The sequence below is a fragment of the Chenopodium album genome, chromosome 14 (genome assembly GCF_948465745.1).
Source record: "Chenopodium album chromosome 14, dcCheAlbu1.1, whole genome shotgun sequence".
Taxonomy (NCBI): Eukaryota; Viridiplantae; Streptophyta; class Magnoliopsida; order Caryophyllales; family Amaranthaceae; genus Chenopodium; species Chenopodium album.
In genome coordinates this window covers 31,923,046-31,949,350 of record NC_137847.1, presented here as the reverse complement: position 1 = coordinate 31,949,350, position 26,305 = coordinate 31,923,046, and the positions used below count along the sequence as shown (strand labels likewise).

At 34.4% G+C, this 26,305-nt stretch overlaps 1 protein-coding gene across 1 annotated transcript; it reads left to right on the top strand.

Annotated features, from left to right (window-relative positions):
* The first annotated feature begins 419 nt into the window (after positions 1–419).
* On the top strand, positions 420–26,305 carry LOC145579146 (polyribonucleotide nucleotidyltransferase 2, mitochondrial-like). Its single transcript, XM_081636412.1, has 16 exons — positions 420–770; positions 902–1,057; positions 1,358–1,528; positions 4,529–4,654; positions 4,734–4,895; positions 5,012–5,131; positions 5,664–5,801; positions 6,000–6,162; positions 12,069–12,194; positions 16,709–16,839; positions 18,925–19,144; positions 19,225–19,308; positions 19,581–19,660; positions 19,811–19,954; positions 23,332–23,919; positions 25,670–26,305. The coding sequence occupies exons 1-16, from the start codon at positions 477–479 to the stop codon at positions 25,772–25,774; spliced, it is 2,808 nt and encodes a 935-aa protein (XP_081492538.1). The 5' UTR covers positions 420–476; the 3' UTR covers positions 25,775–26,305.

Below are 26,305 nucleotides of genomic sequence, written 5' to 3'. Positions count from 1 at the left end.
CCTGGATGGATGGCATCCGGGCATATTTAACAGACGACACGCTTCCTAATTCACCACAAGAGGCAGCCGTCATGAAGAAGCGAGCTGCAAACTTTGAGATGAGAAATGCAGAACTCTTCAAAGCAGGTTTCTTGAAGCCTCTACTGAAGTGTGTTACCCCCGAGAAAGGGAGGGAAGTTCTTGAAGATTTGTATGCGGGATACTGCGCCTCTCACGCAGCGGCAGATCCTTAGCCGTCAGAGCTAGGTGGCATTACTTCTGGCCTAATTGATTGATTAATGATTGATTGACAAGGCTTTTGGTCTTTTCATGGGATAGGTTTTCGAACCATTAGCAATATGTACCTTTTCTTTTTTTTTTTAAAATAAAATAATTAACAAAAAAAAAAAAAAAAAAAACTTAAACCCTAAACCCTCCTCTGTCAAACCGTTATTCATTGAAGTCAGTTCCCTCCAAGCTGTAAAGCCTCCAATTCCATGGCGACCAAAGTCTTGAATCCTCTCCTTACTTCTCTTCCATTGTTACTCACTCGACGAAGATTCAAATTACGCACATTTTGCTGCGGAAATTCTCCTTTGAGACTTGGGACGAAGTGCCTTGAAAGTTTCAAGGAGGAATTCGAGGTTGGAAATCGCTTAACGTCCTTCGAAACTGGTAAAATTGCTCGCTTTGCTAATGGCGCTGTTGTCATGGCTATCAATGAGACCAAAGTCCTCTCTACTGTTGCTTCTGCTAAAGGGGATTCTGCTCGTGATTTTTTACCTCTCACTGTAGGTGCCTGTCCCTTTTGTCTGATTATTATTGAATATCGAAATAACTGCAAATTGAAACTAATTATTTGCTTATTTGATTGAAAAAAAAAAAAAAAAAAGAAAATAATTGTTTATTTTGTTTCCTTAAGGTTGATTACCAGGAAAAGCAGTATGCGCAAGGCGTGATTCCGAACACATTTATGCGGAGGGAGGGTGCTCCGAAAGAGCGCGAACTTTTGTGTGGTCGTTTAATTGATAGACCTATTAGGCCATTGTTTCCTCATGGTTTCTACCATGAGGTTCAGGTATGATTTATTTTCATTTATTAGGCTATTGTACGTATGTTAGGTGTAAATGTACGATGGCAATGCTATTGAAATTATATGTTATATGGAGCATCATAATATGATTCCATATTTATATCAACCATGATAGTGTTTATGAGGTATGCCAGAGGTAATGTCTGACAAATAATTACATATAAACTCCCTTAATTGCGGCCTACCAAATGGGTTGTTAAAGTTATGTTTTACATAATCTTCCAGCCACCTCCTTGTATGATGAGCAATAATATTTCCACTGCCCTTCAATTCTCTTCTCCGTAGGTAATGTCAAGTGTTCTCTCCTCTGATGGGGAACAAGACCCTGATGTGATGGCAGCTAACGCAACATCTGCTGCCCTTATGTTATCAGATATACCTTGGGGTGGTCCTATTGGAATGATTCGTATTGGGAGGATTAATGGTCAATTTATAATTAATCCTACCATGGATGAGGTAAGAAATTCAGATCTTTTTGATGTATCTATTGTAAGTTTTGTTAGCATAGATCTATAAGGATGTTAAGTATGTTTTGCACCATATATACACACACACTAAGATTACATTTGAAGATGATTCTGAAGCTTTCCAATCCTTCCTTTATCTCTGTATATGGTGTATATTGATAATGTGTATTGACTTTTACTACTCTTTTACTTACACAATGGAAAATACTTTTTGTGAGTGGCACACTAGTTGAATGTCCAATATATTCGAATATTCTTGGATGGATTGTAAATTGTCTTTTCTAATCTAAGCCTTCACTTAATTTCAAGGGAACTGGGAGCCCATATTATCTGAATTAGGCCTTCTAACATCTACATGGAATGAAATACTTTAATTAACCTTCTATACTATACTTCTAATTGGCATATTAGGATTCTCTAATTAGCTGGTTTATGGTTTGGTTCTAAAATCCTTCAGCTTAGGCTTCAACAAATTTCACTCTAGTGTTTAGCCTAAGGGTTCAAAATTTTGATTTGTAAGACTTCAATCACCTAACTCATGATTTAAGAGGGTATTTTAGGTAGATATTTTTGCTTCCCGTGCTAAACAAATTAACTTTGCTAAAATTATGCTCCACATGCCTAATTTAAGTTTTACTAGGGCAGCGCCATAGCTAGCCATATCTAGAATCATTTTTGGTTTGGCCTTACATCACAAATTTAGTTATTAGGAGCATAATGAGAGAAAATATATAAGCAAATATGTTTAAGTGTATAAATGTCCACACACTATTATTAAGAGTTAGAAAAAAAATATTTATCATTAATGAGGGCAAATAAGTAAATGAACATTTTAGATGGTATATTTGTCCAAACACTATTCATTAAAAAAAACTTGTACATATTAATGAGGATATATATGTAAATACACATTTTAAAGCGTATAAATGGAATAACACTATAAATAAGAGTAATCTTATACTTTTTATAAGGTAGGGATATGTCTGGTTGTAAACACATTGATTAATAGGGAATTTTAAGGTTCCGAATTCGAAAAGCTTATAAGCTGAATAAACGCATATTCACTACTCCCTCCGTCCCTTTATTATATGCCTGTATTCCTTTTTGGGGTGACCAAAATTACGTGCCTGTTTCAATTTATAGGTTGTACTTTTTTACAATATTATTCTCTTTTTGATGATTTGTCACCCTTTTTCTTTTTCTTTTTTGTACTTTAACATCAAATCCCAATACTTTCTCTCTCCTAATTCCCAACCACTTTTTCTTTCTCTCTATCTCTCTCTAACCCCACATGCATATTTATATGCCCAATTATTAGTTTTAAGGAATCTTTAACTTTCTTAATTCCCGTGCAAAATGAGAAATAGGCATGTAATAAAGGGACGGAGGGAGTAATTGTTAATGATTGTCCTACCATTACGTTGGTTATTAAGTCACACTTATTATGACTCCTTATTGCCTAAGAAAGCTCAAAACAAAAAAAAGGTTGAAAACAAAGTTTACAAAATAATTCTGAAAAATGATAAGAAACTCAAACGTGCTTAAAACATGATATACCTACCCTAAAAAGGGTAGTAAAAACATATAAACCAACTCTGAAATAATTATGATCTAACTAGGATCTACTAAACAAACGGCTAGGTCAGCCCAACTTGCCACCTTCTTCTTTTTTAATCTCCAAGTAAAAGTGAACATGAAGGAAATATATGCAAGTGTCACATAAGTTTGCCCTCAAATCTGATTACTTCTTGGAAAAAGTTGACATGATCTCTCTTTTTGTCATCTTGGAATGGAGTTGTTTGATTTGCTTATAGTATTTGAGCTTTGCTCTGTCAAGGAGTTTTTGCAATCACCTATGAGTGAACCATCATATGACATTGAAGTAGAATAGCTATATGTTGGTTTTATATGTCAATTTGCACATGATTTTTGCTATGCCTATAGCTATCAAATTCGTGTAAGATTTCTATGCTGAAATAACTTGGGTTGTGGGTGACTGGTGTATATGTGTTGAATACAGATATTTATTCTGGGAAGGAATACCTTTGTGTGCAATGGTAGAGATCATATATTCTATGGAGTTCATTTTTGAAGTCTTTAATTTGATATATTGTTGTTTCTTGTTCTTTCCTATCTGACTCACGTAATTAAAATGGACATCAGACCTTGGAATATGCTTAAAAACAAATCCAAGACACTACTTTATATGAACAACTTGCAAGCTTACTTAATGTTGAAACCTAGGAATTTGTATATTAAATGGCTTGGCTACCTGGAATATGTATTCTAATGGTTGACATGTCCAAAACTAATAATCGTGGGAGATTGACCAGCATCATAGATGTATGTATAAGTAAATCTTTATTGAAATTGTACCTCCTATGATGGTTCTCTAGTAAATAATTTATTTTGATAAAAACATTTGAGTCTCTGTGAGGAACAAATATTGTGGTGGCCTTGCTGTGAAATACTTTAGTTATTTGAGTTGAAATTAATGTTGTAAAAGGCTTCAGGTGCATCAAGGCACTTTGGGTCTTGAAGTGTTAGTCTAAGGTTAAGTCAAGGGCATGTGCCTTGTCAAGGTGACATGCATACAAAGATTTCTATAAATATATAAATATATAGTAATGTGATGCAAATTGTGTAACTGGGTAACACATTGGTGAAATTTTTTTCCCATAGTTATCAAAGTCTTCTTCCTTTGTGAATTGTGATAGAATTCACCATTCTCACGATCCACTGTCAACGCACTTGGACTGTGAAGCTTTGCCTCTCCATTTGCCTTCACCATTGGTTTTCTTTGTGCAATGTGCATATATTGGCATGTTTCTTGTGATTCATCAACCTCAAGGGAACCTTGCCTTGCATTAGAAACACTGTGCTTGGGCTCCTAAGAGAGTATATAATCGAGCTTTGTTGCTGAGTGCCTTGGTGCACTTACAATGTTTAGAATTGTTAACTCTATTGCCTTGATGTCAATGTTCTGCAGCTGAGCTCGAGTGATCTTAACTTGGTGTATGCCTGCACAAAGGATAAAACCTTGATGATAGATGTGCAAGCTTGCGAAATTTCTGAAAAAGATTTAAAGGCTGGCCTGAGGCTTGCGCATCCTGAGGTCAGTTTCAGATTAGCATTCTTTTATATTGTATGGATAATCAAGAGACTATTGGTGAACCTTGGCTTAAATTCTGCAGGCTGTTAAGTATCTTGAGCCTCAAATCCGCTTGGCTTCTAAAGCTGGCAAACAGAAGAAGGAATACAGATTATCTATGATGCCAGAAACTACAATGGAAAAGATTAGGAAGTTGTCAGAATCACGTATTGAAGCTATTTTTTCTGATCCTACTTATGGCAAGGTAAACTTATTACTTTTGTAAATGTTTTCTAGTGAATGTCAGATTCTTGGTTTCATTCAGTGTTTTATAGAAGTAGAAAATTGATCCATCTTCTTTTTTATAATTTTTATGCGTAGTTTGAAAGAGGTGAAGCTTTAGACCAAATCACCCAAGATGTAAAGAAATCCCTTGAAGAAGAATGTGATGAAGAAAGCATACAAGGATTATCCAAGGCAGTAGATACTGTGAGGAAGCAGGTAGTTTGTTTGTCTTATTATATTCTGCATGGCATTCTTTACTGAGTTAAATTCTTGTAAGGCATACTGGTAAGTAGCCTTTTTTTTTGGGGTTTTTGTTTTGGTTGTAAATCTAAGTCTTGAAGTATTTTTCTTGGTGCAGTTAGCTTACAACCACTATTTCTGCAATTTTCAAAGTCATGAATTTGGATTACTTTCTTTTATTTTGCTCATAACTCAAGGTCAAGGATGAGCTTGAGACCAGTCTCAGCGCCCTTTTCTCACTTGATTTGTTGACTTTCTTCTGAATGTGGTCTACAGAGAAATACTCCTTGAATCCTCTAATGTAGGCAACCCATTGTCAAATCTTCTTAATTACAGTTGAAAGATGCTGACTCAACATTAGGAGTGCATTTACCATATCAGTAACTATATATTTTTCCAGCGCTAATCTTTTGTCTTTCCCTTTATCTTCCACCTTTTGTGCTCATGGAACATTAATTCCATACATGTGTGAATGTTGGGAGTAATAGTTAGAATGATGTCTTGCCAGATTGTTCGAAGAAGAATTCTTAAAGAAGGTGCGAGAGTTGATGGACGGCGCCTTGACGAAGTGAGGCCAGTTTACTGTGAATCTGGTAACTTGCCTGCTTTGCATGGATCTTCCCTCTTCTCACGTGGAGATACTCAGGTTAGTGTATCTATCTATATATTTTCATTGGAAGCGGGACAAAAAATTTGAAATGGGATGCTTTGAAGTTCTATTCATGTCACTTGCCATGATACAGTACATGTATTAATTCGTATAATATCTTTAGAAACAGGACAAAAAGACTTATATGGGATGCTTTGAAGCTCTATTCATGTCACTTGCTTTGTTAAACTTCAGGTACTATGTACTGTTACTCTTGGGGCACCTGGTGATGCACAACGCTTGGAATCTGTAGTGGGCCCTTCAAGTAAACGGTTCATGCTTCATTATAGTTTTCCTCCATTTTCAATCAATGAAGTGGGGAAACGAGCTGGCCTTAATAGGCGAGAAGTTGGGCATGGTATGGTAGTAATATCATGTCTGATTGTGCCTTGTTTGAATTTTCTTCTGACCCTTTGAACTCTAGAGAATGACATGTGACTATAGCGTTTTTGCTAGCCTAGGGCCAGTGGTTTACTATGGAAACAGGCAAGTGCACACTAGAAGCACATAACAAGATTGTATAGCAGAAAGAAAACTTAGAAGACATTAAACCAGAGAGCATCCACTTAAGAAACCTGCAAGCAAGACAGTGTTAGAGAAAGTACAAGAATAATGAAGTGCATATCAGTCTGCACAGTTTGAGATTTGAAGTCTAAATTAGAAGAAGGCATAGAAAAAATAAATTAGAATTCACTTTAATTAAGTGTTATATGAAGGGATGAGCTAATATATGAAGAAAAATAAATCACTAGATGGCAAAATCTTAATATATTTTTATTTACTTAAATTTTTGTTTTTGCAAACCACATAATTTGTTGGAGGGGGTTCTGGTCATTTACGTTTTTACTAATCTGATAACTTCGTGTCATATTAATAATTTTGAAGCCCATTTATTAATATCTACATTTGAAATATAAACCTAGAAACATTATTTTTACTATTGCAACAAAGCAAAGGATAAATAATGTCTATGTTTGCGATTGGTACTTCCACTTGTAATGACACAAACTAAAGAAAAAGGAGAGAGGGAGAGAATATTTATTGCATTGTGAATATATGAAGGCTAACGAAAGAGAAAAAACAAGTCTAATTTTTAAGGTGGGTGGAGTCAATTATTTGTGGGGTTGGATCTATTATAAATTGGGCAAATAACATAGATATGTGAACTTTTCTTTGTGTATATGTGGTTAACCAAGGTCAATGAGTCCTTGGTATTTGATTTATAGAGAAATAGCTTATGTGTATATCAACATAATTTAAAGCTATCTTACAATTCATATGGTGGTTGTGGATGACTTTATTTTAATGGACCATATGAGTCATTTTGTTTATGAAGTTCTAAAAATTTCAAGAATCTTTTGGATGATAGAATTTGACCACAAAAATAAAGTAACTAATAATCAAATCACACAACTTAAAGAAACTCCTTGGATCTTGAATCCCTTATATCATTCTTAAATGGGAACACAGTAAATAACTAGCTCATTCTTGAATAAAGAGTTAATGTATTACACCTAAAACATAATTAAATGATTAATGCCACAAAGGAGAATTAACTCCTCATAAACTCTAATATAACAATTACAATTGTTTCCTTATATAGTATTATTCCTAACTCCTAAAAATTATGAAGTTCTATCAAATAATAATCAACTAATAATGCTTGCTTGCGTGAATGCCTTGATCCCATAAGAGGGGTCTGCTACATGAATCAATACGAGGACTTCCTAGGAGGTCACCCATCCTAGTACTACCTCAATCATTGTGGCTCATGTCACGTGATGTGACGGAATTTTTTTACACTGGCTGTCACTAGCCTACCATAACCCTCCTCCTTTATATTGGGACTAGCAGTGGGTTTGGCGGAGTTAATAATCAACTAATAATAGAAAATAAAATATTAATTTCTTTATTACTTTAAGTTAAATTCCAGGTCTTCTCATATTTGCATCATTTGGAGTCTAAAGTGTCAAGTATAGTAGATCTAGATAGTGATCCCTCTATTACTTTAAGTTAGATTTGTTCAGAATCTATAAGATTTTAATGCAAATAGAATCTAATACTCCCTTAATTGGGGAATACATATTCATATTGTCAATGTGTTTCAAAATATTAACCAATTTTATTTTAGGGAATTTAATACACTTTTGAAGATATTTATGCTTAAATTTGTATTGAAAAGTGATGAATATTGACTTCTTGAATAAACATCAAAGAAGTAAGTCTCATTAAAGAGTTTCAAGAAAAACTCAAAAACCTTGTTCCTAGATTGAAATTATCAAAGTGATGAACAATAGAAAAAAAATAAATAAATCGGGTTGTTTTCCTTTGTATCCTAAAGGGATGGCTTCAATTGATCTAACCCATGGCAGTGGTGGATCTAGGCATAGTATGTAACGATAAATTTTAATGGGGTCATTTAATTAAAAATGTAAGCAATTTTTATAAAAAAAAATTAATATGATGAGATATATTTTTTTTTTTTACATTCAAGTGGGGTCAAGGGACCCCACTAAAAGCCTTGCATCTGACTTATGGTGAATTCAAGGTGATGGTTATCAATATGGTGAAATGTGTCCATATCAACCCTAGAATGACTTTTACTAAGCTCCTTATACAAGTGCAAAGCTACACAATAATAAATTACATGCAATGTGTACAACTCAAAGCATATCCATACAGCACGTGACACTCTTTCAACCCTCCTATTTTGTTTATCGTTCCATGTAATCATTAAAAAAAAAAAAAAAAATAAAATAAAAAAGTAGTTACATGATTGTACAATAATTAAACTCTTAATGTCAAGGTCAAACATTATAACTTAAACATTAAGCTATATCTTATTATATGTTAATTATTGCAAACAAAATACATATAACTTATAAGATAACATAATAAATAAAGATTATATTGAAGTGGATTGAATCATGGATTCTATGCATACTTACTATTATGCTAGTTTTCATTATTAAAGGTTTATATTTGGTGAATTACATAAAATATTAACTCAGATAAAGGACTTAGAACAAATATATCCTGTTGATTATTTTATTTTTTGATTTATACATATATTTTTTAATTCCTTGCACTTTTGAGTTTATGATAATAATATCTAGCCTTTTCCAAAATACAACATTATTCCTTTCATCGTGGATTGGGGTGGGTTGGGGTAAGGGGTTTATAGTGGGTATGTATGTGAAATCAGTATCGAGGCAAATGCTTTACTAGAATGATCTTATGTTTTACACTCAAGTACAATAGGGAAAGTGGAACATCGTGCTTCAGGAATGCTTAAACTACTTCATTGAAAGAATAATTTTATTATTATAGTGGCTTTTTTGGACCTTGTACTCTATAAGAGAAAAACGAAATAATGTGTGGAAATTTTTTCTTTTATTTTTGTTTGTTATTTTAAAATATAGAGTATTAAGTGTAAGCCTTATTCTAAAGGCTTTGCTACCTTCACATAGTAGGTGATCTAATATGAATTTATTAATGTTTTGTTTGATCCCATAACTAGTGTGTGGTGTGGGCGTTACCCCGAATTCTTAATTTGAGTTGGGGGTTTTATTTTTTTGCATTTGAAAGATGGAGCTTAGATTGTTTCCTTGTAACAAATTTGAAGGTCATTGAATTACCGTAAATTATTAAAGGTTTTTTTTAGATTGTCCCGCATAAAACATTCACTTTAAAAGTAATTGTTGAATCTTTTGAAGACTTTGACTTTGTAACATAATTTAGATGACATTTCTATCTTTTTTCTTGAACGAAATTCATAGTTTTCTCCCCTTTGTAGTTTAGTTCCTCACTACTCTTTTGTCCCTGTAGGGAGCAATACAAGTGAAATACATTAATTGTTAAGTCATTATTTATTTGTGATTGTTGTGTAGATAATATGTGAAGAGTTTTCTTACACTTCAACTTTGTTACCATTTGTTGTCTGTCCTTTTCATTTTAGTATTTGGAGGGGCTTCATCTTGATCAAGTTGCTTACTTAGCTTCTTTTTGCGTCTATGTTTTCTTCCTACAGTTGTTTGCTTATCTTTTGTAATTTAACCAATTAATAACACGGTTAATTGTACATTAAAGATTTTCCTAAAAATTTCTCTAGTTTTACCAAAAGAGATAATGGCATGCAATCAAATGTTTTTCATGAATAAAAATTCAGATTATCATGCAAAACAATAAGCCATAATCAAACCATTTTAAATAATTGAATACAAAATCATGCAACTTACCAATTTTGTTTCACCAAGTCATTTTCGATCTCTCTCTCGACTTGGCCTTCACAATGATGTATTTTATTTTGGTTTTTATATATTTATCTAGTATATTTTTTCTTACACCATAAGAAAAATTATATAAAAACCAAAATAAATACATCATTGTGAAGGCCAGAGGGAGACCGAAAAGATTTGGTTGGAAGGAGTTCGGAAGGATATGAATTATATGGATTTGCATGAGGATGAAGTATTGAATCGTATGGGATGGAGGAGCAAGATTTATATGTTGATGACTACACGGAATAATCAAATTTGGTTCATGTTAGCAGACCCCACTTATGGGATTAAGGCTTTGATTGATTGATTGACAATTCACAATGATTAGTGAACTGTAATGCACCATAAGAAAAAATAGATAAAAACCAAAATAAAATACATCATTGTGAAGGCCAAGTTCCCAAAGGCAATTAGATATGAAAGGGTAAAAAAAGTAAGTGATGATAAAGTTGTATAAGGAAAAATAGCAAGCCGTCGGAGATGAAGAGTTTAGTAAAGTTACATAGGGATAGATGGCTAATTGAAAACTATAATTCGAAATCTTTGTGGGTTTAATTACATGCAATTTTGGTTACAAACTAAAGTGAATTATTGATAACTCAAATAAAAAGTGAATGAATGTAAATTAAAGAGAAATGAATGAATTTGAAAGATAAAAGAATACAATATATAGTGAAATGAATTGGATTTGAAGAGAAATGAATGTAATTTAATGTGAAATGAAAAAAATTTAAAGAGATTAAATGAGTGGGATTATATGAAGAAAATTAGAATTGATTGTGAATAAGGTATACTCCGTAATAATTTTTTATTCCTTATGTTTTTTTATTATTTTTTTAATTATTGACTTTTTTTAGTTAATATATGGCTTGCAAATTATTTCTTATTGTGTTGAACATTCATAAAAATTAAAGTGTACGGATCAAACCTTTAATTAACCCAACAATTTTTTAAACAATATTTATGCAATGTCATTGCTCATGTGTCGCCACCTCATATTAAGGAAGAGCTGACACATGTCAATCACATGTTGTTCTTTTGAGTTTTGAAAATAATATAGATTCTCATCTGATTTGCAGTATGACTGAACTTTTACATTATATATACACATACATGTGGAAAACCAATATCAAATAAGGTGTTAGATTTATCTTATTGCGTATTTTTTTTTATAGATATTTTATATTAATAATTTTGACTAATACACAATTACTGATATTTGATCACATGACAAGATCCTAATGTAAGGTGAAGAGACTAACGCCTAAGTCATTGACTAATTGATGTCATGTGCTAGTTTTCTATGTAAGCATTACAATGTGTAGTGATGTAGGTTGTTTTTGTTGTCCTATGCATTTTCATAAACATAAAAGATTTATGGTGGGTATCTAAGATGTGAAAGGTCAAAGTTGGACATTTTAAAACCTTTAGATTGTGGCATCCAAATGCATTAGTGAGATGTAAGGAGAGTAGAGAAATACTCTAGCATAGGCAACTAGGCATAGCCATTTCAGCCCCATATATGTATCATTTTGTCTTCTATCAACCAATTGCAATAACCCAGAACATTAAATTTGCAAGCTGTGTGGTATCTGGATCGTATATAGCTTACATGTGCCGTGCATAAATGCTGATTGGAGGCTTAGTTTATTTACTGAAAGGCAAAGTACGGTTGTTTTGTTCGACAGACATAGTTGATTATGTAGATCTTTCTTGCTGCTTCAGGAAGCTCTATGAATGAGGTTAATATGGGTTTAAAATCTTGGCTTTTTCCTTTAATGTTTTATTTTATGTTTGTGTCGTAAAATTGATGACATTGTGGGAGACATTGTTGTTTATGAGTTACTTATGATTTTCTTAATCTTCTGTTTATGTGTTAAAAATTTATTGAATCTTTATTTATTCTAAATGCTATGCTTAAAGGCCAATTCTTCCAATGTCTCACACAATTGATGGTTTTAAAATATAATTTGTTGTGATGTAGGAACACTTGCTGAGAAAGCTCTTCTTGCTGTATTGCCTCCAGAACATGATTTTCCTTATACAGTGCGTGTAAATTCAGAAGTCATGGCTTCTGATGGCTCCACCTCAATGGCAAGTGTTTGTGGAGGTATTTCTCATACATTATTTGCATCAGTTCCGTTCTGTCTAACTTTTCATAATAATATTCCATCCGTTCCATTATAATTGACAGTCAAAATAAGACACTTGCCAATGCACTAGCTTGACCCTAAATATCAATTATTAAAGATTAATAAAATTACAAAAAAGTTGATATAATGAAAGTTTATATAATTATCTAATTTAACATGTACATAATGATTTTAATTTTTAATTTTTTATTATAATTATAATACATTAATAAAAAACCATTGCCAAAGTTAATGTATGGATATTGAAAAAAAGTAAAGTGTGTCAATATTATTATGGAATGGAGGGAGTGACTATTTGGTCTCTAACTTTGTCTTATATCTTGTACATCTAAGTTAAATGCTTTATACTGCATCATTTGATCTCTTTTTTATTCTCGTACATATTTGAAAGGTTTTTTATTTTTATTTTAATTTTTTATTTATTTTTATACGTCTCCACCCCCATGGAAGGAGCTATAAGGTGGCTGGTGGAGTCTGGCACCCCCGAGCCCACTTAGTTGTCTTTTTGATATTTCATTTTCGGCTCCCATACCTATAAGTCAATATTTTAGAGTGTTAAACACGCTTCAGCCTTGTACATGTTTGCAGTGAGTCCCAACCTCCTATGTTCAAACCCAAAGTCTTTGGTTGTTTAATATTTTCCCTTTGTTCATACTTCATACCTTTTTCAGTAATCAACAAGGTTTGATCACCAGTCTAAAATCAGACCAAAGACTGCTGAAGGAATATTTTTGTTTCTCTATTTATAAAAATATCCGTATAGTAATATGGAAGTTTTGTTTATTAAAGAAAGCTACTCCCTCCGTCCCATAATTAAGTGCTTGTTTATCACATAGTACGAATATTAAGGAAAAGTGAGATTCCTTTATTTGTAATTAACGGTAAGTAAATCTTCTAGTACTTTTGCATTTAATGAGAGAGAAAGTGATGGTTTGAAATTTGAATGAATGGGAATTAGGTGAAATGGTACAAATATGGCACTTTCGGGTACAAAAAGGTAGGACAAGTTTTTACAAGGGTAAATTTGTCCGAACTTATATGATAGATTGGTAAGGTTTCAAATGAGTACGGTTTTTTGGGACACCTAAAATGGAATATGAGCACTTTATTGTGGGAGAATAATCATTAAATGCATTTTTGATAGCCTTATGTTAAATAACTCCCGGTAAGCGAGTAGTAGACTAGTCGCAGGGTAGGTGCAAGAAGGCCTTATTGCTCAAGTAGTCTAACCTCCGAAGCGAAATTGAGTATAGAGAAATGCTCTTTACCCTCATAAGGCCTATCCCCACTAGGGTTTTCTATCGCTCGAAAATGTAAGAAAGAAATGGGTTAATCCGGCAAAGTTTTAACCTACCTTGTTGCCTGTAATGCTTGCTCATCTTTCAGACAATTGTCTTGATGTTCTTATTTGTCGCCTCCACCGCCCCATTCATTTGTGGCCTTTATGGAGAGGACTTGTGGTGTTGAATCTTGTATTTTGCCGGTAAGCGTCTTCGCATTCTGCTTGTTAATGGGTTCCTTGGTCACTGATTGTCTCATGGGGGACCCCATAACGATAGAAGATGGTTTTCTCCAGGAACTTTGCCACACGCTTTGTAATATTAAGTTCTTCCAAGGATATTGAAGAAAGTTAGTCAATTTAGAGGGTTATATACATAATTTCAAATAAGATACAAATGTGGTCTACTAGACTAGAGAACGAATTGGTTTATTAACACCCCAAGTGATAACTTTCTTTTGAATTGCTTACTTATTAATTGCACTTTTAATAATTATCTTTTTTTTTTTTTTAATGTTTTTTCACTAATTATTCTCATTTTTCACTCTATTAAATTACATAACTTACCTTTACAACAATTAGAATTTTGTCTTTTTTTGCGCCAAGCAAAAATTTAGGATAAACTATCTTTTTAAGAGAGAATTTATAATTTACACAAGTATAAATTTATTACTTTAATCATCTAATTTGATATTATGTTAACCTATTAGTTGTTGGTGTAGTAGCGATTGGAACTACACTTGGTAGGAAGGACCCGTGTTCGATCCCCCGCAACAACAATTGGGAGGGGACTGGAACCTAACCACCCACAACTAATCCCCGAATCCGGATTAGCCCAAAGGGTGAACCTGGTGGAAAAAAAAATCTAATTTGTTATTATGTTTGTCAGTTTGGTAGGCAATGCTAAAAGTTACTTAAATTAAAATACAATAAAGTTTATAGTTATAAACAATGATGATCTCAGTGGGTTATATGATACTAGATCGAAAAATAACTAATCGGTTATGTATACATACCAGTTTTGATAATGGGTTATATGAAACAAAGCACTATGTTTCAGTAAACGTCACTGCCAGCAGTAAGGGAGTCTCACTTAATACATGTGGTCATGGAATCGAATATGCCCCTCCCCCCCCCCCCCCCCCCCACTCCTTTTTTTTTTTTTCCTTCCTTTTGACTTTTACTAGCCCAAAAGGACTCCCAATACCGGTACCTATTTCCCAAACAAACCAAAGCATTAGGCATTGACTACCTCACTTTTATTTGAAGTGATTTTTGTTGTCTATAATCAATTGGAAAAATTGCTCCCATTAATCTGAACTTTGCCTCGTTTGCCCATATTAATCCCTACTTTGGATTATTCCCCATCACTCCCAACTTTAGGGGGTATTAATTTTTATTGCACCCAAATGACTTGCAACCAGTCAATTAGGTAAACATTTGTGAATTAGTCTTTTTTGCACACGTGTCAATATGTAATTGGTTGAAAAAAAATAGAGAAAAAAAAACAAAAAAAAAAACCCAAACAACCCTCCTCTTCCACCACCGCCACCTCCCCTTAGCTTCTCCCAGCCCTAACCTCGACGCCGGAACCCCTGGCCCACCTCGACGCCGGAAGCACCCCAGAAACGCCCGAAAACGACCACCAGAAACGCACCCCTATTTCTCCCTGAAAACGGCCACAGAATTGGCCGAAAACAGCCGAAATCGGCCGAATTTCGGGCTGAATGGTTGGTTTTAATCCCTTCGTGGCTAATTTCGTGGCCTCCTTGCTCGGGATTTGGGGAACTATGGTTGGGTAGGGGGAGGGGTTTTCAGGGGTGGGGGAAGGGAAGGGGTGGAGGAGGGGTTTTCGGGGGTGGGGGAAGGGAAGGGGTGGCTAGGCGGCGGTTTCCGGCAGCGAGGGAGGGGTTTTCGGGGATGGGGCCGATTTTCCGCCGGGGTGGGGGTGGGGGTGTGGTGTTTTCAGGGGCTGAGCATGGGTGGTTTGTGGTAACCTGTAATATTAGGTTGGATGACTGGTTGGGTGTAATAGAAATTAATACCCCCTAAAGTCGGGAGTGATGGGGAATAATCCAAAGTAGGGATTAATTTGGGCGGACGGGGCAAAGTTCAGATTAATGGGAGCAATTTTTCCTAATCAATTCAAGCAATTTTTTTATTTCAGATGTTAGGGTTGAATTAGAATAATAATTTACAATTTTACATGTTGTCAAGAGGCTATGAGTTAGGGTTTGATGTAAAATTAGTGTTAATTAGTTTTGAAACATGAAGAGTATTCTCCTCAATGACTTATGTAAAGAAGTAAAAAACAAATTGTTCAACAAGATGAGTGATCAACTATGGAATGATATTTAGTCATATGCACTGAGAATTTTTTATTTCTAGTTAAGGATGATGATATAATAAATAGCTTTCAAACATGATGACTCGTCTCAATTGGGGGATTTTTTTTTTTTTTTTTTAAATATGTGCACACCCGAATCATGATTTGTAATTTATATTTTAAATTGTACTATTGGATTTTATTATACTCCCTCCGTGTTTTGATAAGTGTTATAATTACCAAATGCGGCCGTGTTTTAATAAGTGTTACATTTCCTTTATTGGCAAAAAACTATATTTTAATATTACACCTTTCTCCTTTCATGGTCCCCACCTAACCCACTACTTTTTATTTTTTTTTATTTTATTATTTATTTCTTCTCACATTCATTACTTTTCAATAAATTATTAACCTCACTATCTTTCTTTTATAATTTTTTAATACTCCAACTACCCCACTTACCTCTTATTTTATTTAAGTCAATTAAATTGCCTAAAACTATGTACCGATCAAAGTGTAACAATTATTAAAACATGGAAGGAGTACGTTCTTTAGGACCCTGAACCCATTAGGAATTTTTTTTCGGATCCACCACTGTTCTGTTGTAACACTAAACTAATTATTTATGTGCAAGACATTATTAAGTTTACAATTTTTCTATAAAAATATGCACCTCTTTCCCTCAAAATCATGGATTTGCCAATGATGCCATCCTCCCCCCCCTCCCACCCCTCTTTTTCTGAATGATATAAGGACAACTTTTCTATGTGAGTGCTCTATGAATTTTCATGGGTTATTATTGATGCATTTGTAGTTCTACTTAAATTCCGTTCTCCTCCCTTCGCTTACTCCGTTTTTTCTGGTAGGTAGCATGGCTCTGATGGATGCTGGAATTCCTGTGAGAGAACATGTAGCAGGTGTATCTGTAGGCCTTGTTAGTGAGGTTGACCCAATTACTGGCATGATAACGGATTATCGCATTCTGACTGACATTTTGGTGAGACACTTACTTATCATCATTCTTCTAATAATGCCTGATATTTGTGGGACTTATAAAGTTAATTGAGGTAAAGATTGTGGAAGAAGCCCTCATTCATTATTGCTATACTTGTAAATATGATCCTATAAAGAAAGTTCTTCGGGGGGGGGGGGGGGGGGGGTGGGGTTATCATCACGCATATCATCTTTTAAAGGTCCTAGAAAATTAGGCAGAGCATTATTAAAAGGTGCCAATGTTTCTTTTTAACCTCAATCCAAATTAAGCTAAACATCCTTATCTTTAATTTTTATTTTCTCATTTCATTCTTCCTAACTTATACAGGAAACCTACATATGTGATTTAGATGGAAGGAGAAAATAATCGAGATTCCAAATTCTAAAGATATGCAGTAACTTAGAGTGCTAGAAGACTCTAGTCATTCTAGCAATATGAAACAACTCCTAATTTGTCGCCAACATAATATGTTGCCCACATAAAGGGCTAATGAACATTTTTTTATAGCTTAGATTTCCAAATGTAGGCAACTAAAAGACTAGATGATGCAGAGAAGGATTTTTGTAAGTGAGCATAGATATACTCCCTTTGGCCCTTAACATTCGCCCCAATTTCCTTTTTAGTCTATCCTTTTTAAATTGCCCCATAATATTTTTGGTTAGGGGACCACACTTTTATCTTCACAACCACTATCCTTGGTCCCAAAAATTTTCTCTACCATAAATTTCTTCCAACCAAGGTTAGGGGACCACACTTTTATCTTCACAACCACTATACTTGGTCCCAAAACTTTTCTCTTCCATAAATTTCTTCCTAACCAAAAATAAAAAAGAAAATGACCTTAATTCTATAGAGCAAACAAAAGGGGAAGAAGGGAATATAGTCAAAATGGTAGAAGAGTCCCTTATTATATCCTTTTGCTTATGAATTTTAAGGAAGCACCCAACTTCAACTAAAAAAACAAACTATTTTTACTTAAAATTTCTCTCACGTGGATTTCTTCTGCAGTGGAATTCTAAGAAACAATATCAACCTTTAGATTTATGTCGATGACTACACAGAATTATCACTTTTGGTTCATGTAGCTGACCCCACTTATGGGATTTAGGCTTTGATTGATTGATTGAATATCCCCTTTGTGGAAAATTATTATTGGAATGAATTAGAAAATTGATGCTCTTGTGCCTTGGTCTCATTCTAAGCTCTCATTTTAGCCACTAATTTTAATTATGCCTTCACTCTACTATTGATTGAATCATTACTATAATAAATTTGGGCTGCTGTTATACGTGAACTATAGTAGGAAATTTGTTGCACACAAGTGCATCACTCAACTTTTAACCATTAACTGTTGCTCATGAACTTTTTAAGATGTGGTCATGCCACGATGAGCTCTAGTATTTTGAGCCTTCAATAGAATTTTGATTGAGTCCTTATATGCAAATAATCGAGCATCATGTAGGATTTTAATTTAAAGTGTTATGGGAAAGAAGTAAAAATTGATGCTCTTGTGCCTTGGTCTCATTCTAAGCATTCATTTTAGCCACTAATCTTATTTATGCCTTCACTTTACTATTGATTGTATCATTACTGTAATAAACTTGGGCTGCTGTTATAGGTGAACTATAGTAGGAAATTTTGTACTCACAAATGCATCACTTTACCTTTTGTCATTCAATGTATCTCATGAACTTTTTAAGAAGTGGTCATGTCACAATGAGCTCTAGTCTTTTGAGCCTATAATTGTGGTTTGATTGAGTCCTTACATGCAGAATTGGAAGCTTCTTATAACAAAGATAAGTGTAGAAACTTCTGTTGTTTCATTTGATTTCATATATAAATGTGAAGATTTGAATTAGCATCACCGAGATAGATAGTTCTTTTTTCTCATCTATTGTCTGTTATTTAACTACTATTACTGCGGGAGCTGCCAGATATATGTTTTATAGCTCATTAGCTACTTCAACGCAACTTTTTTTCTAAGGCACCCTTTGCCCGTCCGAGCTAAATCACACACTCTTCAGTTTTTTATTTTTGTGATTGGCCAGACTATCATAGCGTAATGCTTTCATTGATCAAATTTTTCAGGGGCTGGAAGATCATCTCGGAGATATGGACTTCAAGATATCCGGGACACGTAATGGAATAACAGCAATTCAGTTAGACATAAAACCAGCTGGAATTCCGTTGGATATAATATGTGAAAGCTTGGACCCTGCTTTTAGAGGCCGTCTCCAGATTCTTGATCATATGGAGCGTGCAATTAATGCACCTCGTACTGAAGATGATAGAAACTCCCCTCGATTAGGTAATTATTGATGACATCCGCACTACACTGTCACCGTTGTGATGCACCTTTACTAATTCTAGTTACTTTCCTTGCTGCAGCTACCTTGAAGTACCACAATGACTCTATTCGCCGATTGGTTGGACCTTTAGGTGCCCTGAAAAAAAGGATTGAAGAAGAAACAGGTTTATTTAAACTCTAATACGGTTTATTTTGTTGGACCTAGTTTTCGAAAATTTAACTGTGGATCAGCAAATTTCAGTATGAGCATTATTGATCCAAATATGTAAGAACAGGAATTGTGTAAAGCCAAAAAAAAAAAAAAAGTGTTCTGTAGGTTATCTATATTAAAACTTCAAATATAAGGTTATTGAGATTGGAAAACTAATAACACAATCTACTGCCTGTAATTCTCTTTAACAAGTGCTAATATTTGCTACATCAATTTTCTTGTCAGGTGCACGGATTTCCGTTGGTGATGGAACACTTACTATAATTGCTAAAAATCACTCTATAATGGAAAAAGCACAGGAGAAGGTGCCCCATCTAGGCTCCTCTGTTTATAATTATAATTATTTTTAAACCCTAATTGTTCAGTTCATTGAGTTGCTTGTAGTTCCATTGTACACCAATACAAATATTCTTATGATTTGTTGAGTTATAGGAATACTAATTCTATATTTTCAGATTGAATTTATCATAGGTCGTGATATTGAAGTTGGAAAGGTCTATAAAGGTATTGTAACGTCAATCAAAGAGTATGGTGCTTTTGTGGAGTTTAATGGAGGTCAGCAAGGTCTTCTGCACAAGTCTGAGCTGTCTCATGAACCTGTAAGTGAGATTCTTGTGATATCTTTAATTCAAACTTACAACTTATATCCCATTTAATCCCACAACCCAAAAAAAGAAGTAAAAAGGATGGAAAAAAAAAAAAGAAAAGGCTATGAGAGCATGAACTTATTCCTCTTGAACTTGAAAGGAATATTGAAATGGTTGTCACTTTTTCAATGTTAAATTTTTTTATTTTTTTTTTCCATTGTAGTTTTGTTGATTTTCTATTGTAGTCATGACTTGTATCTTGGTAATTTATTTGATTTTTTTTTTCTTTTCTCAAACTGCTTTAGGTAATAAAGCAAATAGCTTATAATGGTTTATTAGTGCAAAAATCATATGTGCGTGTCTGTGTGTGTGTGTTGTACTCATCAGAGTATGTTTTGGTGGTTCTTGAGTGTTTTTCTTTCCCCTCTTTTTTAGAGAGCAAATTAACAAAAGACAAAGAATACAAAACAAATAGCATAGGGACTGCAACTGCTGATTGGTTATTGCTAGTCTCCAAAAACGCTATGCCTTTCCACCTACAAAGTTTGTATTAATGGCTAAGATCTCTCTTAAGGTGGAAGTTTTTGTTTAAGACACTAACTTTGTGCAGGATCAATACCAATGATATGCTCCGAAAAGTAGGTCACAACTTGCTTTGCTAAGTTAACAGTGAGTCTTGTTCACCTGTTTTCCTTCACAGTATTTTTGGAGGGATAAGAGAAGAGAGATAGGGATAAGAAGGAAAAGGATCTGAGAATTCTTTTGTTTGTTTAGTGAAATGAGGATAAGGATAAGCAAGCTACTTATAGGGGGGGGGGGGGGTGGTTTATAAGGGATGGGGATAAAGATGAGTTAGTAAAAGACTTTTTACCCGTAATAAATAGGGAAAGAGGAGGGGATAGGAGAAGGTTAAGGGTAAAGTAGTTCTGTAACTTATCCCAATCTAATTCCTAAGCTATACCAATAAAGGGAAATCATCATTTTTATCCTACAACTCCTTATCCCTGTCCCTATCATTGTAAGTGGTTTTATTTCTTCAGAGAACATTCTTATAATGCATAAAGTGGCCTTGGCTTTGGGCCCAAATTTAGCAGATTGGCTAATGATGATTTAGCTTGTGGGGTTTGGTAAGGAAAGAGATTATGTTGCTTTGGAGGAAAATGCTGTTGAGCATTTGTTTGGAGAGGAATGGAATTATCTTAATGGTGTTGTGGTAATTCAAGGAATTATATATTTATTTTAGACCATATACCGTTCATAAATTAACATAATACTCCCAACTCTTTTTTGCCCCATTTATGATTTACATTTCAAAACAACCCTTTCCTCTTCTTTTTCTTTTTTTTTTTTCTTCTCCTCTTTTTTCCTTTATTTATTTATTAGTTTTGTTGTGTGTTTTCTCCTAAATTAACCTTCTTATATAACTGATCGGTTATCCCACCGTGGCTACCCCACTCCGCTTGCCAACAGCAACCGTTGCAGTAAAGAAATTACTCACAACACTATTGGGAGTACTAAAGTTTGATACTGACTGGAGTAGATTAGGACTTTAGCGGGCTTTTTGTTTAAAGTTTTTATTTAGCAGGCGGGGTGAAATCATTGTTCAATTTCTTATTGAGTTATAACAATCAAAAGTGGTATAAGAAGCAGCATTATTCTTGTTTCAATTTGGGCCTGGCCACTAAACTCTCTTTGCTAGCCCAAACGAAGCTTATCTTTCACCTTGCATGCCAAATCCATCACCGAGTCTAGCTGGTTGGCTCTTAATAGCCTTACCTCCACCTTAATGTCATTGCGTAATCCATAAACAAATTGTCTTATGACATCTTGATAAACAGCCGCTGGTAATTTGCCACTGCTCTGAGTTGTGTAAGCTACCACTGCTCATGCAAGGTTGGAACTTACGCTGAAGCATCCCTTTATCTCTTCTCATTGTGTTATTGGGTGGCAACGATGCTCCCACTGGAAGACGGTGGAAATTGAAATACTAGTCTACTCTAAGAATCTGTCCATTGGAATTAACTTCATGGAGTTGCTAAAGTCTCCAATCAAAAATCCATTCCGAACATTACTCTAGTGACATAACACTGCTCCTCATTGGACTCTATGAATGCGGTTACTTTTTCCTTTGTCATCATCACTGTTGGGATGGAATTCGTCTCCTCTTAGAATTTTGATTTTTGATTCACCATCTCTTGCTGCTAAGCCAACCAAAATCCATTAGTGGGTTACTGTAAATTTGTCCTATGAAGCCATGCTTGAAATTTTTTGTTCTTATCCGCATAGTAGCCATCTAATTGGATTGATATCAAAGGAAACTACTTTCCTAGAATCTAGCTTCTGACAATCTGAAGCAACATTATGAAAATAAGAGTTTCACATTTTCCAGGTTAAAATATGCTTGCTAATACTGGTGTCATGCTTCTGCCAACACTAACCTACTGACCTTTCTGTATCTTCGTTGGCAGTTATTGTGAGCAAATTTACTTAATAAAGTAATCTAGCTTTTGTCTTTGTAAGAATCACCTTCCTTAATAACGATGAAACTTCTTTCAAATTGAAGAGACCTTTTGCTCTTCCTGACATGTTCCAGCTCATATTTTCCCTCACAATTTTGCCCTTAATTAGTATTTCTGTGGCCTTATGAATGTTATGGACGGCATCCAAAAAAGAATCTAAGGTCCAAGTAGTTTACGCTCTTTTTACAGAGCTTAATATTCTCATGCTCAAATTTTTGAACAGAACATCAACATCTTGCTTTACTATATTTCTGAAGTTTACATAATAGTGGCACACAAATTGAAAGAAATAGCAAACAAAGTCATAAAATTGCCTTTTGTCTATTTTATTTTTTGTGTTTCATTTGTTCCTATCTATTAAAGTTAAACACCCAATGACAAGTCAAGAGATATCAAATTCAGCAAATCTTGCATCAGCAGCATGTGAATAATTAGTAATCCCCTGCTTTAGCACATAATTTCTTTCAACCATTTTACAGGACCCTCTAGGCCTCTAAATTGAAATTTGCTTAATTTCAACAACATGAAGGTGGATTCTATGTAGTAATCATAGGAGAATTGGGAAATAAGAACATCAAAACGAAATGCATCCATCTCAAATCTAAAGCAATAGATTTATACCATGCCTTTGCACTATAAGTCTCATATATCTGAGATCATTGACAACCCTTGATACTGTGTTGATCAGTTTGGCGGTGGTTTTATTCTCTTGTAGAAGATTGATTTTCAGGTTTCGTTTGTTTTGAGCTGTCAAATCAAGTGACCTTGACCAAATTTTGTTTTTAGTTTAGTTTTTGGAGTCTACAGTTCAAGCAGGTCAACTGAATCAGCTAAATGTTTTTAACTTCCCGTGTCTGTTTTTCCCATCAGGTCTCTCGAGTTTCAGATGTAGTGTCTATTGGTCAGCAGCTTTCTTTGATGTGTATAGAGCAGGATGTTCGTGGTAATATTAAACTATCCCTTAAAGCGAATAAGAGTTCTTCTGCTGATAAAGGATTTGCTGGAACAAAAAAAGGTGCATCTCAAGTATGGGCATCAATTGGAGATAAAACTAATGGTCAAGAGAAGAATAGTGGTAAAAAGGACCCAGTTGTAACTAAATATGCAGCTGCTGAAGTCGCAACCTCTGCTGTTTCAGATAGTTCCTTTTTTATTCGAAGTGCTGCAGAGTGTGATGAAGAGGAAGAAAAGTTAGCTACTTTAAGTCAAAATAGGACTCTCCGCACTTTTGCTTCCTCTGATCAACTAACTCTAGATCAAAGTGTCAATGACTCTGGTGGAGCAAAATCTGCTAGTCTGAATAAAGTGTGTAAAGATAAGAAGTCGGAAGTGGGATCTGGTATTTGTGCAAAAGACCTGAAACTTGGCACAGTAGTCACAGCTAAAGTATATCAAATTCGTACACGGGGGTTAGTCCTCGATTTGGGGGGCGGACTTAAAGGAATGTATCGTTATGAGGTATGTTTCCTTTTTACATCTCATCCTTTTCTGAATTGACTCTGTTATAGGAGTTTTGTATTCTCAGGCCTCCATGTCAACTTGAAAATTTTTATGTGTTAGGAGATCTTTTACGAAGTATCACTTATCTCTAATATGATTTAAATTATTGATTTATCATCCAAGAATTTTAAGCAAGCTATTCATTAAGAAACTGTATGCATGGATGCTCAAAGTTGGTTGCCTATTTTAATGGCTTTTGCAGACTCTGTACACCTGTGATCTGTGTGCTACATTTTGTTGTCATTCTTGTTAACTTTTTAGAATCTGTAGTCACCATTACATTTAATATGCTCCCTTCCCCTCCCTCTCTCAAATACCCCTTTAAGGTAGGAGATCAATGAGGACACTGCCCTTCTTCAGATTTTAAATATCTTTGCTGTATTCTGTCACTGACTGGAATATTGAGGAAGCTGTTAAAATGGTTTCCATCTCATGTTAACGTGTAATTATGTTTCTTATTGCCGTTCCTGCCAGTTCAGTCTAGAAGGTAATGGTCCCTCTATACCAAGATAAATGCTTCACTTAGATGGCCATTATTTAAAATAAAAGAAATGGCTATAGTGTTTTTGCAGCAGAGGCTTGTCACAGTAACTTAGATACTACTGAGTTTTTTGTTTTCTTTCACGGTCTCATCTCTTGGAACATTTGAAATAAATTTCTTTGAGGTGTATGGAAAGAATCTTGCCTCATATTATAGACTTGGGGTCACACTAGATGTGTAGAAGGAAGGAAAGTACTTTGGGTTGCATACTGCTTTCTGTATTTGGTTTGATTAATTGATGCAAATTCTAGAACATTTCTAATATCACCTCAATCTGAAATACTCAACATTCCAACTTATATATGAACTCTTGATGCTTCATTTTGCACAACAAAATGTAAACTTTGCATAAATTATTTGAGGTCAACTGGTGGTAATGACCCAGTTTGAGCAACTTAAATGAGGTAACAATTTGGTATCATAATGCTGTCAAGTAAATAATACCTTTCGATGGTACAGTTATACATGATATTTTAATAGTTGCCAAAGTTGTAAATGGACATCTTATGCTAGTGTATGTGTAATATGCAACCAGGTAAATCAGTAATACCATTAAAAGGTGATTGATACCCCAAGTATGTACCCAGATTGCCTCACCATTAGTTCCAGTTGAAAGGAGCATGATCTTTTTGTTGCTGTGACATTAAATTTGTTCTGTGATCTTATACCATTCTGTGTCCTTCCAGCTATCGCACTGTTTTGAAATTAAAAAAATAAAATAAAAAAAAATTTCTTGCATCTACCAATGCTACCAAAATTCATCACCTTTTTTCCCCTTTGTTTAATGGGGTAAGAAAAGTGGTTAGTTGCTTAAATTGCTTATTATAGAGAAGCTGAATAGTGTGCAAATTGCCTTTCTCCAGAAGCCAAGTGCAATGCAATGGTCTTGTTGTAATATTTAATTGTTACTTTATGAGTGAAGTGAATCAACTTACTTCCTCCGTTTTTATTTAGATGTATCATTTTCATAATTGCGGACTATTAGGCATTTTTTGGAGTGGAGAGAGTTAGAGAGAAAAAATAAAGAGGGTCCATGTGGTAGGATAGAGATTAAAATTTTTATATTTAGAAAGTGATGAATCTAATGAATATAGAGGAAGAATATTCCTTTGAGATTGGAGTTCTGCATAAAACTTATTCTTCTAACAATTTCATATTTGTCTGCAGGCAAACGACGAGAGGGACTTTAAGGTAGGTGATGAATTGAGATTGCAGTGCTGTAGTTTTACAGGCAAAGGGGTTCCAGTTATGTCACAGGTGAAAGATGAGTAGTACAACTTATTACCTTTGTGATATATATTTTGATGACAATGAGCTCCTCGGAACTTATACGTATAGATGGCAGCATCAGGGAAATTGATATGCTGATGTTCATGATACTCTTGCGAAGCTTGCATCGATCCGGACAATTGTCTAATTCTATGCCTCCTCCAGAGAATTAATTGCTTCTTAATGGTGACATGAGGGAGGCTCTCATGCTGCCAATAGATGAATCTTTGGCAGGACACATACGAAGGAATGTGATGGTCTCAATTCTGTAAAAGATTTAATTGTTAGATATGTTTTATGTGATTTCTTGTTAATTTAGGTTTACTCAATTATAATGTAACCGATTGAATGGCAAAATAATTACTAAGCTGAAAACTCTGACCATTCAATGTAAATTGTTTAAGATAATTTAAGGGTTTTGCTTATCCGTTTGGTTACTTTATTTTGATGTAATTTCAAATCTGAATGACGTATAAATTAGTTGAAATCCATAGTCCTAATAGTAAATCTATCTTCAAGAGGATGTTCACAAGC

Coding starts and splice junctions, on each gene's coding strand:
- LOC145579146 (XM_081636412.1), top strand. CDS start 477: ATGGCGACCAAAGTCTTGAATCCTCTCCTTACTTCTCTTCCATTGTTA. Junction 5,132..5,663: donor TAGATACTGTGAGGAAGCAG/GTAGTTTGTTTG, acceptor ATGTCTTGCCAG/ATTGTTCGAAGAAGAATTCT. Junction 12,195..16,708: donor AATGGCAAGTGTTTGTGGAG/GTATTTCTCATA, acceptor TTTTTCTGGTAG/GTAGCATGGCTCTGATGGAT.